The sequence below is a fragment of the Pavona decussata genome, unplaced genomic scaffold (genome assembly GCF_977016875.1).
Source record: "Pavona decussata unplaced genomic scaffold, jaPavDecu1.1 SCAFFOLD_100, whole genome shotgun sequence".
NCBI classification, from domain to species: domain Eukaryota; kingdom Metazoa; phylum Cnidaria; class Anthozoa; order Scleractinia; family Agariciidae; genus Pavona; species Pavona decussata.
The window spans coordinates 4,019,022-4,031,864 of record NW_028145515.1 but is presented as its reverse complement, the minus strand read 5'-3'; the positions used below and the strand labels follow the sequence as shown (position 1 = coordinate 4,031,864).

Sequence of the window (12,843 nt, the reverse complement as noted above, 5' to 3'; positions counted from 1 at the left end):
TGTACGATTACTCCACATTTTTTTCATCCTATTTCGAAAATGCTCTATAACTTTTCACTGCGATTGAATATGGCAAAACGCAGACACGTTTTTTTAGCGCTTTGGGTCAGGAAACTGAGGAGCAAATTAAATTAGCAAAAAACAAAATTCACTTTGACTTATAGCTTTAAAAAGGTGATTCGGACGCTCGCAATTAGAGGTCGTGAAAAATTCGACAATTTATGTTATTTCAAAATTCTTGGTATGGTTTGATAGTCAGCTCTATAAGCTTTAATTTGATGTAGGGGTTTAGGTATCTACAGTATAAACTGGACGCGCTACATCGCTTAAACGCGAGACACCTCTGAAGGTCCCGGGTAAACTTAAGTAGTCGATAATGATCAGATTGAAATATTTCGATTCGAGTATTTGCAATAAACAATGGTGAAGACTACAAACATGGTTAGAGAAGAATTTTGATGCATGCCATACTCAATACTAGAAGAACAGAAGTAAGGCTTCCCATATCCAGAAAACCAATGAGGAGTATTGTTCGTTTAGGCGCATAACAGTAACAAGCATCAAATTTCTCCTTGTAACATCAATGCATATTCAATCCCAGAGGTCATGAGAATTAAGGTTAAGATCACCCAAGGTGAATTTTCTTGATATTTCAATAGCTTCTCCCCAGTACTTTTATAAGGAAAGTATGGGGGCAAGATAGGAGAATTTGTTCTTTGATATTAGGGGTTCAAGGGTTATTTATGGTTTCAGTAGACGGTTTTACCAAAGCAGTGCTAACTTTCAACTTACAATTACGAAATAAGGCTTCAACTTATCCAAATTCTCAAACACATTTTCCAGCGTTTTGCTGGTGCCCGCGCTCTTTGTTGCTTTAAACCTTGCGGCCTCCTCTGAAGACATGCGTTGTGGATGAGGCTGTGTGAGGAGCTGGGAAGGAGTCTGGCCAAAGTTGTTGATCATTCCTTCAGTTGCTTCTCGTTCGGCTGGGTCTGTGATAGCATCGAGATCCACAGCACCTACGACAGAGAAGACGACGATTATTCCTTCGCTTATTCTTCCGCTTGTGCGTTCGTTTGCGTTTCTTGCTGTTCAGTTGCCCATCCGTTCTCCCGGTTCTCCATGCTATTCATCAACATAAACATCTTATAAACTAAACTAGTAATAATCAAAGATTAGGAAGTGCGTTCGATAATCTCGATCCCAGGCTCTCTCTCCTTTGCCAAGTTGGTGATGATGTCATCCGCCCCTGCAAAATCTGCGGGGTATGCCAGATACACGTCCCAAGATCCATTCCGGCATTCGTTGATTGTCCCATACAATCTCGGGAGTGCGTTCTTTCCACGTCGAACACAATTGATTAAAAGCTGTATTAAAACACTACGAAGAGGTTTCTTTATGTTTTAATACTTATGGCTGCAATGCTATTCATGGGCATAAACATGTTATAAAAACAATTCAATTAAATTAATTAAAGCTGTATTAAAACATTACGAAGAAGTTTCTTCATGCCCATAATATTCGCTTGAGATTTAAAATACTATTTTACAAGGATTAAAAGTTAAAAAGTTAAGAAACCAAACATTTTCGACCAAGTTAGATAAAGATCACTTACTTAGTCAAAAACCTTTGGTTTCTTAATTTTTTTTTAACTTTTTAGCCTTGTAAAATAGTCTTTTAAGTGTCTTCATGTTTTAATACTTATGGCTGCAATGCGTTAGAGCAAGACTTCTTCTTTGTCTTCTAATCTTTCACGGCTCCTCACCTTCATAAGTGCAATAGTAGAATACATTCAAGGCCTCAGCAGCAGCGGGCCCCTTCTGTTTGTAACCGAATATCAAGTCAATCCACTCGTGCAGATGTACTGACACGTGATCAGACTCTAACGCCTGTCTGTGCTTGTACACGAAATCTTCAGGCGAGGAAGCCCAGCACGGGAGAATGACGTCATCAACAGCCTGCCCACGTTGGAGGTGACCGAGATCAAACCTACCAAGAGAATACAGTAATGTGAAGTCCAAACAAAATATTTGTAATAGTTGCAGCTGCATGTCCATCTGTAACATAGGGTTTGTTTTCCAGTTCATTTGTAAACACCCCACATAGAAACCACTACATATATATAGTTGTCTGTGATCAAAAATTTAACACAAAGTTACGTTATGTTCTGTTACGTTACTTTATGTTATGTTACGTTATGTTATGTTATGTTATGTTATGTTATGTTATGCTATGTTATGTTATGTTATGTTATGTTAAGTTATGCTGTTCTGTTCTGTTACGTTAAGTTACGTTACGTTATAACGGCGGTAACGGTACCACACGGAGGACGTGGGATGCACAAACTCGGGAAAGAAAATCTCCACGCCTCCGCCGGTAGTTTCCGCTCCCGAACGTTTAGGCCCGTTGCATTTGTGCATCCATAGCCCCACTTCAGGCAAATATCAATTGATGCATGTTAACTTTACAACAACAGTTGTCAAACTGAGTGTGCGAAGGAATAGAACGAATCTATGCTCTTAACCTTACCCTTCAACCTTAACATCACGTCTTTTGTGTTGGCAAATACGCATTTACCAAGTTTGACAAATTCACTTGACTTTTAAGCAATCAGAAGATTGTGCAAAATTAACGTGGAAAAGTAACGAAAGTTAATCGCACAAAATAGCTTTTGCTGACACCTGACATTGGCTCAAATACTTGCTCGAGTTTCTCTAACCAATTATTGACCATTTGATATTTCATCATCTAATTTGGAACGAAACCAACACCAGTATTAGTTTTGCTGTGTGGCGGAGGAGGAGGTGTAGGAAACAATAGAAATCCTCCTCCTCTTGTAAAATAATATGACACCATTCACTATTCTATTTTTGGATATGATGACATCGCTTCCGATTACGTCATCTCCACCCACCACTCGATGACGTCACTAGTCTTTTTTTAGATTATGATGTCATAGTTTTCGATGACGTCAGTCCCTCGGGATTATGACATCACTTCCACCGCATTATATTTATGAGATCAAGACAATAGGCTATGACGTCATCGGCGTTAATTTATTTCCCCTCAAGTTAAAAAAGAGGCCTAAAACATCTCTACCTTACCCTTCTTGTCTTTTAAAATAGAGAACATTTTTTAGACGTTTGTATGGAAACGGACAGGTTTTAAGGAACGACCATATTTCTTTGCTATTTAATTAAGAGACAGGACTCTGAAACCTGGCCGTTTTACTGAAATCATTGTGCTCTGTCCAGCAGTGAAAGTAGGTCTCGTTACTTGGCGTAAATAAAAATTATAAATTACCATGAGAAAGGTCTGTTAATAGAAGAAAGATCCAGTTATTTACGCAATTCAAGTTGCAAAAAAAAAAAAGCCTGACAAAAACATTCAGGCTTGAACAGGATTCGAACCCATGACCTCTGCGATGCCGGTGCAGTGCTCTACCAACTGAGCTATGAAGCATAAATTTGAACTGTTTAAGTTGCGTAAATAACTGCGAGGACCTTTCTTCTAGTTAATCTTTCACCCGTAGTTCAAATATATGTTTCATATATTCATATTTAATAACAAAGGTCTGTGCTAGGCTATTTTACCTGTTGGAGTTCACCAAGAATTCTGGGTAGTAGAAAAACTCGGGGGTCAATTCCTTGACGTCTCCAGTCTTTGAGTAAAGGGAATCCCACGTGGATGGGATGCTATGAAACTGTCTGTCTGCGCAGTCAAATCGCCCGCTCTGCAGTTTAATGTGAAGCGTTGTGAAAGGTTCCACGCGTAACATGTAGTGGAGGACACCGGCTGAACTGGAGTAATGAGAACCGTAATGAAATTTGGCGATCAGTCCGCTGGGATCCACGAAAGTATCGTATCTGCGGAGTGAAGAGTGTACACACTTTAGTCAAACTTTAGGATTTCACCCACAGACTCGAAAGTAAGAACCACCTTGTACAGCATAATAAACAGCACCACAGGAAAGTACTGCTCAGTAGCTTTCATTTGGATGGTCACACTTTTGAATTTCATCCACAGACTCAAAAATTAGAACCACCTTGTAAAGCATAATAAACAGCACTACAGGAAAGTACTGCTCAGTAACTTGCATTTGAATCGTCATATTGTAGAGTTTCATTTGTTCTTCAGGCTCTTTGGCCAGCAGTTGGTTGCCAGGACGACCTTCAAATGAAAGCTATTGCGCAGTACTTTCTTCTGGCAAGATCTGTTTCCTCAATTTTTGCCAAGTTGTAATTGAAAAGAAAAACTTCACATTTAAAGAATTAGATTAATAACCTGACGAATTAAAACGCTAAAATCAAAAGGGACGAAGTACCTCTCTCTTATAGCCTGTACCCTGTCCGGATTAAGCACCCCTATAGGCTTGGAAAGGTCCCTATAAACGGCAGGGTCATCCAGACGTAACTCCTCCGAGGTGTAGTCTACAAGCACCCAGGGGAACACTGGATACTGACTCAGATCATTGTAGGTCCTTCCAGAGATGGTGTTCAGCTGCATAAGGTACTCAAAATTGGAGATCTCTCTGTGTACCCACTTGTCTGTGAGCCCGGAGGTCCTAAGGAGGTTTGCAGGAGATCTGGCGCCGATGTAGTACAAATTACGCGGACGGAGGGACATGATTTTCTTGTACACTTTGTTGCGAATCTAAACGGGAAAGTGGCATTTTAAAACCTGACGGCGATGAAAGCGTTGCTTCGTAACTTTTCATTTTCACCTTATTAAATAATTAAGTTTAGCTTGTTCCAGGTGTACTGACAACAGAGACTTTGGGCCCATTTTTTTTGGGACATATTCTGTTTATTATGGAAAAGGAACACACTGAAAAATATCTATGTTGTATCTGTTTTGCCCGGTAACGAAAAATATCAAAATGGCCAAAGTAAAGAAGAAGAATGTATTTAATTTTTCGAGATATTCGCGTCATACGTCCTCATGTCTATCCCCTGTCAAGAGGTGGACAATTTGCCTTTGTAACACTATCACATGTACATTCTTGGGTAATTCAGGGGACATGATTGTCACAATCGGAGGCAACGGGTGTCCCGAAATAGACTTATCCCATTCGCCTTATTACGTAATTTATCACAGGAAAACCATCAACTTAGATTCTAAAATTCTTTGGCAATACAATTTTGGAAACTTGAAAACCGTTTTTGTGGCTACTAAGCCTCTGGAGTCACCTTTTGCTAATGAGTTCAAAATTTAGACCCCTTGTGGTCTGACCTCTCGTAAGCAACCAGCTAGGATTGACATTTTTTTTACTGTAGTACTCTACAAGAAAACACCAAATGCGTACCTCCTTATCGAAGTTCAAGAAGTAGTTTGTCTGATCGACCAGGAAGAACTCAAGAGCGCTTCTTCTAAGGTTGTGACGCCTCAAATGAACTTCTCTTAACTCGCTCAGAGGCCACTGAAAATCTCGGCCAGCGGTCTCATCCGCATAAAAGTAGACATGCGTAGTGGTGATCTCAAACTTCCCCGGCACTATATCCATGAGTGTAATCAGCTCGCAATCTTCTCCTAAAGTGAAAAAAAATATTTTCAAATTAGAATTGATATCAAGGACTTTCAATGATACGCTGAGTTCCTAGTCTTGTGCTTTGTGTGAACAATCTTCCTTTCCTTTTCAACCTTGTAAAAGAAAACGTAAACACGCAACGAGTCAAACGACGATGATCGGTAATGAGAAGCAAGTCAGTGCGCAAGTGCATCCCGCGAATTGTACTTCATGTTAACCTCAAGTACCTGTACCCTGGACTAAACTCAAGGCTTAAAGAACCCTGGCCAAAATCTTGCTAAGCCACAAAGCTCATAACAATTAGCCATTTAGACAAGCGTGAAAAATGGATGGTCATCTACAGAAAAAGCCACCTCGTGATCCAATCAAGCAAGTTTTAAGTGCGTTCGACTGACCGTATTACGGAGTATTAAAACATGCAATGATGACTAAGATTAAAATCAAAGATTATAGGAGTGCATTTTATTCCCCAAATTTGTACATTCAGTTATGGTGGACCTTTTCCTGTTCGCTTCAATTGGACTTATTTTACTTTGATTACTAACTAGCAGAACCCAAAGATTATAAGAGTGTATTCGACACCTCAAATGCGGCAAACTTAGGTATGGTGTCAGTTGTTGTTTACCTAAAACTGATTTTTCCGTTTCCGAAATCGCTCGCATTCTCTCTTTCGTTGGTGTTCCCACAGGACTTACGGTGTCCTCGACTTCAAGAATGTCCTCGTCTACATTTTGTACCACAGCTTCCTTCGCGACACGCACAGGCACAGAGGCCTCGCGCGCGTCAATCTCGTCCGTGATGTTGTCACGCGCGTGGCTGGCATCAGTGTGGGGCGTGAATGTATAGTTTCGAGTCAGCTTGAGGCGCATGCGATGAAAGTTCTCCGTGGACGAGAGTTTCCAGTGTGATTCGTTAGGTAACCTGTCAAACAGGAATGATAGAACCGGTTAATGCGGATACCTGTTTAATTAAAAACTTAGCCAAACGACGCTTCCTATAGGACACCTACTCAAAGCCAACAGGGAGCCCAGGGTCGCTTTTCATTTGGTCAGAATTTTCGGTTGGAAATTTTGGAAACTTTTTTTTTTTTACGATTTTGATTAGTTTTACATGACACAGAATTAACAATTGGTTCATGCGTCAGCATGCGTTCATCGAGATATGAAGCACGCGGGATGTTTGGAGAGCACAAAAGATGCGTACCTAGCTTCTTGAGTGCTTGGAGTTTAGGGCCTTGGAATCTCTTTTTCTACAGATCTCGGTCTGTCGCATAAGACCCTGCATAGCACCAGCTTTTGAAACCTAACTCTGTCCTTTCTCAACAACATAATTATCAACAACAGCATGAACAACAACAACAACAACAACGGCAACACACCTGCTTCTCCAAGGCGACCTTTCCGACATCAGCGTTCTTTTGAGTACTTTCCACTGGCGACTGATGTTATTTTTGTGATGTTCTTGCTGCACGGGCAAACTCTTTATGTGCTCTCGCTGCGAATCCTGAAGCTGTTTGAATGGCCGAGTGATTTGTTCGTCAAACTTTTCACGGCTTTCCTCGTGTGCTTTCTTTTTGTTGTTTATGCTCTCTGTGACGCCAGACAAGCAATCCATATAAAACCGACCGGAGGCCAACGACGACTTTGAGCTGAAAGAAAAAAAGAACAATTAATTTTGTTATATACCCAGACTGTCACTCAACAAAATGAGCACTGTGATTGGTTGATTCTTGGTCACGTGCCGCTGATCAAATACAAATGTATCCCGACCGGGATACAATTCCGCAGTTGTTGCCCTCTCAGTTGTTTGTTTTGCTGTAACTGTTGAAGGGAAAATCTAAATATATAAGAACTTAATGTATGGTCCCTCGGGAAACTGTAGTTAGTTTTGTTTTCCCTCGAGTCCTGATGTTTCCCGAGACGAACTGTTTCCCTCGGGACCATACATTAAGTGTAAAGTGTAAACTGCAATGTTTTATAAGCATTTTCACTTCTCAGGAAAATTTCGATCCATCTAAACGAACAAAATGGTGACGGGTACATTTACCCATAATTCTTAGCGTACGAATAATTAAAAACGGACAGAAAAGTTCTAAAACTTCAAACCTAGCATACACAACGTTGTTAATACAGAGGCGAAATTCGCAAAAAAGGGCTTTCTACGTGCATATTGGCTGTGTTAGGTTTGCAAGGTATTGCGGTAAAATGTACAGACGCCATTTTTTTCTGTACGGTGGACCGCCATGCGTACAAAATTAGGATTATTTTAAGAATAAAATTATAGATAACGTCAAGGTTTAAGGTTTAAGGTTAAGGTTTTTATTATTGTGCACTATTTCAATGGCTCACAACAAAAGGAAGTTACAATATATAAGAAAAGTAATATAAAGATAGCATTAAATTACATAAATGTGAAAAGTAAAATGTGCGCAGTGACCAAAGGAGCTTAGGCTTTCGAGTTGGTCACTACCACGTGCAACTAACTGGCGCATAACGTGCAACTAAACAGCAAAAAAAATTAAAGAATAATAACAGTGCAATAATAGAAACATACTACAATTTTTACATAAAAAACAATAGGAATGATAATTAATAGTGAGAGCAATACCTTTTAAATACCCAATATTCATTGGGCATTTAAAAGGTACAATTTGTCAACACGGCTAGCATCTTTTTCGAGAAAAAACAACAAAAGACATGAAGTGTAAACTTGCCTTTCGTATACAGTCGACCCATATGCCAATGTTTGCCAGACATAGGAAATTTTAGCAAATCAGATCGGACCGCTGCTATATGACAATTTTGACAAGTCAAGACAAGTCAATTTTGACAAGATGTTCAGAAAACGCTCGGAAATCTTCGGTTTCGTATTAGGATCGGTTCTTTTCCTCATTTTCATTCGCTGTGATTGGCGAGATGTAGCTACTTTTTGCTTGGTTTTGACACTCATTATACAGCAATTTCAATTAACATGCCTCACGCTGATGGCGAAAGGGTCGAAAGGTACTATGGGAGATGAGGGGAGGCGGCGTAGCCTAGTGGTTAGGGCACCGGACTTGTAATCCGGAGGCCCCGGGTTCAAGTCCCGCCCTGACCACTGACCACTGACCACTGCGCGCTCGTTCGATTTTGAAATCACGCGTATGATTTCAAACCAAATTGCACTCCACTCAGTTCAATTACCATTATTAATAAATTTGTCATATCAACTTGTGGTTTTGTCGCGTACAACATTTGTTGAAACGCCTGTACACAAACCCTCTAACAGTGAGGAATCCAACATTACTTACAATGCATTTTCGTACTGTTTCATCCCTGGATATATCTGTTGTGTCATCATGGCCTTAAATTCTTTAGTTTCCATTAACTCAAGAAAGTCCTCCTGAGCCTGCTGTTGCGCGCGGTCAGCGGCAGAAAACGTTGGCATGTAAATGGTTAGCGGCAAAGTGTCGTGATACTTGAGCAGCAGCAGACGGACGACGGGAACGATAAAGGTGTAATTACGGCTGTCCACTAAAAATACAAACAGAAGTGTTTTAGAGTAAAATGTACTTACGTAATGACTTGAATTTTGACACTTTTCACGAGGCGTTGCCGGGAGAACAGTAAGAAAACAAGGCCCTGAACTACTTCCATCCAATGTAAAGAAGATAAATGGAAGGGTACTTTGAGTCGTCTCACCCATCGTCTTGGTTTTGGTATAAACGAGGTTTTAAAGGGAAGGGTTCACATTTCAGCGCATGTGCATGAATCTAAATGCTTTTTTCTCTTTCTTATCAACTTTATGGCCTTAAAAATCCCACTCACATGTACTTCAGTAATCACATTCTATAATTAGTCCAAGCAAAATGACCGATGACAAAAAATGCTAGTGGATTGTACTCATATTGTCGATATCGAATTTAGTGTTGACCCGTAGGATTTAGTCCACGGTTGATGTGTTTACAGTTATTTGCACGCGAAATAACGCAATAATATGAAAAAAATTACCACCCGAGTTACCTATTCCCTTCCGAATGGTTTATAAACAACGAATTAAATTAAACAGGCTTGGGTCATAGCAAGCAAAGGCGAAAACGTATTTTGATTCATGTACATACGCAGAACCGTGAACCCCTCCTTTTAAGTCCCGGCTAAACGATCAAACACTTTCGTCCGATATCGTGTTTGGCACACCAAAGATAAGGTGGCTAAACGGGCAAACATTGTTTGACCTAACATCGGACAAAGTGATCCCGCATAACGCTTTTTACGCATTACTGCTGAAATTATGCCTTGCCCAGTTGAGATCTTACACAAATTCCGCTTCTGATTGGCTGCTATTTCCCGCTCGCGCAAGCTTTGTCGGGTAGATGTTAGCGAGAACTTCGAGACGGTAGCAGTCTACTGCACTCTCTAACGTTCACTACACTCCGTCAAATTACAGGTCTTTATTCTGCCCAAGAAAATTAGACTACTATCTGTAGTCTCTTTTTTCTGCTAAGGAAGAGTAGAGTTGGCGAAGCGCACTGACACGCGCGAAAATCACCTCCCGCGCGCGAGGGGGTGATTTTCGCACGCGCTCTCGCATTTCGCAATTCTCGCGAGGGTGTGATTTTCGTTTCGCGTATTCTAAAATTCCTGAGAGAAGTAACAGACTACTCAAAGCATACACGAAAAATAACTTGGTTTATATCTTTAACATTCAGAAGTGAAAAAAGTCTTTTCCTTTCCTTCTTCACCAAGGTAGAACTCTCAAACTGATACCTTTTTCTCTTGATGCAACAAATGCTTGATGTAATAGTCCCAAAATATAGCACAGCTCTCCCTGTGACGAAACCTTTCGGGCTTTCAAGAGCTTGCTAAGCTTGGATGATGCCGTGGCACAGTATTCTGTTTCCGGTCGTGAAATAAAAGCCAAGAGAATCCGGATTCCTACTTGAGCCATTTCTTCCCATTCCACGTTATCCTCGTCTTCATCCCACACATTCAACACTTCAAGAAGAAGCACTACGTTTTCAACAAGCTGGTGAAAAGTAACAACGCAATTTGTCTTGAGAATGATGTATTAATAAGTAAATGACACAGGCATACTCGGAAAAAAATCCGAGTGCTCCTTTCAGGAGTCGAACCTAAGACCTCTACCACTGAGCTACAGGAGACTCGTGGGAGCTAAGGCCATTAAACTAGGTTCATGGGACAAACATCCTGCATACTGCTAGGTTATTTTATAGCTCATCTGGTCCGCGCTCAAAAGAAACAATCTGATCGGCACCCTGAGCGGTCCAAATTTTCCTGTACGGACCACTAAGATGTGCGTTTAAAAGGAGGAAAGCGTTGAATTTGGACAAAAGCAAAAAGCAAGAGTGTTTTAAATTAAGTTTATGAAGTAGGAAATGTTCAAACCGTCACGTCAGAGTTTTACTACGAGAGCGACGAATTTTATTATCCAGCCTAAGAACATAAACAAGTTTGAGTTGTTGATGTATCACTGTAGTGCTGGAATTTGTAGATCGATAAAAAGTTTCTTAACAGTTATCCACGATTTTAGCTACATGTGCTAAACCAGATGTTCCTACATAAAACTGATATAAATAAATGAATAAAAATAACGGTCTTACCTTTACACTCCAATTGTCTGATTCATCGTAATTTCCTGCCCCAGCAATGCCAGCTGAAAAAAATATCAATTCCGCTCATATAATTAGTTAATTTGTCCCACCTAGTTACCCTGCGAACAGGCTCCCAATTGGGGTATTTGGCGAAGAGAAAATCGGCGAGCGAAGCGAGCCGAGGTCGGTCTGGAGCCTAGGTCTGGGTGCACCCAGACCGAGCTCGTCGCCCTATACCCCACTTCGCCTGTTCACAGGCTACAGCGAGTCGACTCTTTAACTGCAGTTTACTAAAGAAATAAAAAACGCGCCGAGTGCATTGTTGAGTTATATAAGCACTTGGGAATTTTTAAGAACACGAGAGAAGTGCAGAGAGGCACGAGCCGTAGGCGAGTGCCTCTCTGCACTTCTCGAGTGTTCTTAAAAATTCCCAAGTGCTTATATAACTCAACAATGCACGAGGAACAAGTTTTTTTTATTTCTTTTATAAAATATAAACAATCGCAACTCCTCAGACAAGTGCGAATTTTAATGAATCAACATCAAGTTTCTCCTTACCCGAGATAACGCGTAATTTAATAGCGCGCTCTCTTGCCGATCACGACAGGGCACGCGACAGCGCGCGCAATCAAGTAAAAAGTCAAACTGTTTTAGTTTTTCGTCTCGTCGTAAGCAAGTTCAAGAAGTTAACTACAAGTCAAGTTTAAGTTTTAAGGTGTTGAGAGACACGTTCAAGTTAATTAAAAGTCTGGAAACATCAGTACAAGAGACTGTTCTTTGCGAATCGCTGGAGTGACAGCGCATTCTGTCTCTGAATTTCTCAGATTTTTCACAGGCAAAAAATCTGACGTGTGCTCCGTGCATATGTACAATTATAATGCACGCACCATACGTATGCTTCGTGCTTTGTGGAGTTATACAGAACTCAGTTTGACCAATCACAGTGCTTGCTTGACCCTGGCTATTTTATAAGATGATATAATTGAAAAAAAAAATGAACATCGAAAAGCATAGCCTGCGAACGCAGACGTATTTCTGGCTGTCGCTTCCCTTCGGCTGAGAGAAGCGACAGTCGGAAATATATCTGCGTTCGCAGGATGCGAAAAGCAGCACTCAAAACAACATCAGCTCCAGTGATGCAATACCTGGACTAAAGATGAAGTCCTCCACTTGGCGCATGACCATTAACGCGTTTTGCGTCTCGGCCTCTCCAGTTTGTCCCGACACCCTGATGTCCTGTACGGCCCCTTGCAAGCAGAGCTCGTGGAGACGCCTTTCAACGACACAAGGACGGACCAAGAAGGACTCATCGGACGAAATAATGCTTACCGCTGTTATGGCCTGACCACGCACCTGTGGAGAGTAAACTTATCTCAGCTGTTTTCATAAAGTAATCTTCTTGGGAGAATTTGACTGTCAGTTAAGAACTGTCATACTGAGGTAATCGGCTACTTAATGACTTTGGCATGGGTTCTCGATCGAAACAAGGGGAGGAAGGGGGATGGGAGGAAAAAGAAACGTGACATTTTTTGTCGAATGGGAAGATAAAAACAACAACAACAACTGTCTAACTGATTCATTTTGGATGAACGAACGAACAAAAGAACCAACGAAAGAATGATTGAATGAACGAACGAGCGAACGAAAGAATGAATGAACGAACGAACAAAAGGATGACAAAACGAACGAACGAAAAAATGAACGACAGAAGGAATGAATGAACGAC

General features: G+C 40.9%; 1 protein-coding gene and 1 non-coding gene across 2 annotated transcripts in view; one reads left to right on the top strand and one right to left on the bottom strand.

The window, feature by feature from the left end:
- Window positions 1–12,843, bottom strand: part of LOC146472433 (neurobeachin-like protein 1) — a 52,947-nt gene that overhangs the window by 7,455 nt on the left and 32,649 nt on the right. The window contains exons 26-36 of the mRNA XM_085119554.1: window positions 12,263–12,470; window positions 11,127–11,179; window positions 10,273–10,531; window positions 8,817–9,039; window positions 6,906–7,175; window positions 6,153–6,448; window positions 5,306–5,529; window positions 4,325–4,653; window positions 3,594–3,866; window positions 1,766–1,989; window positions 793–1,019 (exon numbers count right to left, since the gene is read on the bottom strand). Of these exons, the coding sequence (XP_084975680.1) occupies window positions 793–1,019; window positions 1,766–1,989; window positions 3,594–3,866; window positions 4,325–4,653; window positions 5,306–5,529; window positions 6,153–6,448; window positions 6,906–7,175; window positions 8,817–9,039; window positions 10,273–10,531; window positions 11,127–11,179; window positions 12,263–12,470 (2,586 nt within the window). The remainder of the gene's footprint in view (window positions 1–792; window positions 1,020–1,765; window positions 1,990–3,593; window positions 3,867–4,324; window positions 4,654–5,305; window positions 5,530–6,152; window positions 6,449–6,905; window positions 7,176–8,816; window positions 9,040–10,272; window positions 10,532–11,126; window positions 11,180–12,262; window positions 12,471–12,843) is intronic.
- Window positions 8,551–8,623, top strand: Trnat-ugu (transfer RNA threonine (anticodon UGU)). The gene has a single exon. It is a non-coding gene; the product is annotated as a tRNA-Thr (tRNA).